General features: G+C 58.2%; 1 protein-coding gene across 1 annotated transcript; it reads right to left on the reverse strand.

Annotated features, from left to right (window-relative positions):
* Positions 1–426: 426 nt before the first annotated feature.
* TMEM256 (transmembrane protein 256) lies at positions 427–1,531 on the reverse strand. The gene is made up of 4 exons (XM_029928556.1): positions 1,407–1,531; positions 1,111–1,142; positions 773–853; positions 427–671 (listed from the first exon to the last, which is right to left on the reverse strand). The coding sequence occupies exons 1-4, from the start codon at positions 1,489–1,491 to the stop codon at positions 528–530; spliced, it is 342 nt and encodes a 113-aa protein (XP_029784416.1). The 5' UTR covers positions 1,492–1,531; the 3' UTR covers positions 427–527.
* Between the last annotated feature and the right edge of the window lie 271 nt (positions 1,532–1,802).

The following is a 1,802-nucleotide window of genomic DNA, read 5'->3' on the forward strand; positions in this document are numbered from 1 at the left end:
CCTCTTAAGGGTCATCTCAAGCACTGTGTGAAGCATCTTCTGCCCCCACCCCCCACACAAGATGATCTGTCCCTGCATTGAATCCCAAAGAATTTTATAACAAAATGACACTACTCTGCTGTCTTCCCTTAACTCTGACGTCTAGAGTGACTGCTCAATAAGTGAGGGCTGGCAGGCCTGAAAACTTTACCCGACAGTAACCTTCAAATTCTAGTGAGCAGCAGAACCCCACGATGACCAGGGCCCAAGGAGCGCTTCCAGAAGATTCTGCAGTATTTTGAGCATTCTTTATGACTCTGATGCCCACCAGCTTCAGAGCCTCATAACGGGCTTCAAGTGAACAGAATCCCCTGACCCGAGATTCAGCTTTGGGGGGCGGGGGGGAGTCCAGAGGTGGACAATGCTTACCCTGCTTTCTCCGAGAGGTTAGATGAACAAAGACTCAAGTTCTTTATTTGCCTTTCTCTTTTAATCCCCTCCCTGCTCCAACTCTCAAAAAAGCACCCAGTCATCAAAGACAAGGAAGCTCAAAGGGCCAAGGCAAGCCAGCCCAAGATTAACAGGCTGCCTCCCATGGGGGCCAAAGTCTGGACGCTGGGGTCTCCGCTCAAAGCCTGGTAGTAAAAACTGGTGCAGAATAAGGTGGTTCCAGAGGCTAGCAGTAATCCGGCCTGAAGGAGATACAAGGAAGAATACAGGCCAGTAAGAACAGGGCGGACAGAGCGGGAGCCTGTAGGGCGCGCGGTCAGGGTTAGGCAGGGTGTAGGATTACCCAGAGGGGCTTTCTGCAATGGGGCACCCCTAACAGAGCCAGGCTGTGAAAGAAGTGGTGTTTGTTGGCCTTGTCGAAGAGCTGTAAGAAAAAAAGAAATGGGGTGCGGGGGGGTGGAGGGAGAGACACTCCCCAAGCAGCGTTGGAGCCTGCACCCCGTGGGGGCACATCGGACCAAAGTTCGTCCCCCTAGCTAACGTCCCGGCTCGCCTCTCCCACTAGCACCCACGGCACAAACTCGCTGCCCTCGGTGCTCCGCCCCTTCCCTACTACCCTCAGCGACCCCAGACTTTGGGCGCTCCTAGGCCCGGAAGTTGGGCAGCCCCATGTCGCTTCACCTCCTTCCCGTAGGGATCCGGGAACTGGGCGCCTGTGGAAGAAGAAGCAAAGGTTACCAATCAGAGCACCTGCCTCCACCGCCCCGACTCCCGGCAGGGCACAGGTGGGTGCCCCCAGAGGCGTCTCATTGGTGGAAACGCGCACGGGCGCTTCTGGGGACCCAACTGGACCAGGCAGAGGAGCTTTAAAAGGTTTAGGGCTCCGAGGGCTGTCCGGTCGAGAGGAGCCCTGGCACTTCCTATCATAGACCCCGCCCCCTGCAGTAGACCCCGAAGGTCAGCCCCAGCCCCCTGACCGTGCGCCCCGTAGGTGGCCAAGCCTAAGGCCGAGGCTCCGGACAAAGCGCCCAAGCGGCGGAAAGCAGCCCCCGGCCCAGCCATGGCAGTGGATGGTCACGCGCCGGACCAACACCGCCCAGGCCACCCAAGAGGCCAGCCAATCCCGACCTCCCATGCAAATAATGTCCAAAGGTGCCCAATCCGGGCCGTGTTCATTCCAGCGTCCAGGTCCTCACCCGGGTACTTGCGCCTTTGTAAAAGCTCTGCTGAGTGGCGAAGCCGTCTGGCGGGCGGAGAAACGAGAGCCAATCAGGGGCGGAGGAGCGGAGCGGTGAGGGGCGGGGTGCGGAGGCGGGACTAGAGGATTTGCGTCACGGATTGGCCCACTTTCAAAGTTGATCGCTCCTTCTGAT

Source organism: Suricata suricatta, chromosome 17 (genome assembly GCF_006229205.1).
Source record: "Suricata suricatta isolate VVHF042 chromosome 17, meerkat_22Aug2017_6uvM2_HiC, whole genome shotgun sequence".
NCBI classification, from domain to species: domain Eukaryota; kingdom Metazoa; phylum Chordata; class Mammalia; order Carnivora; family Herpestidae; genus Suricata; species Suricata suricatta.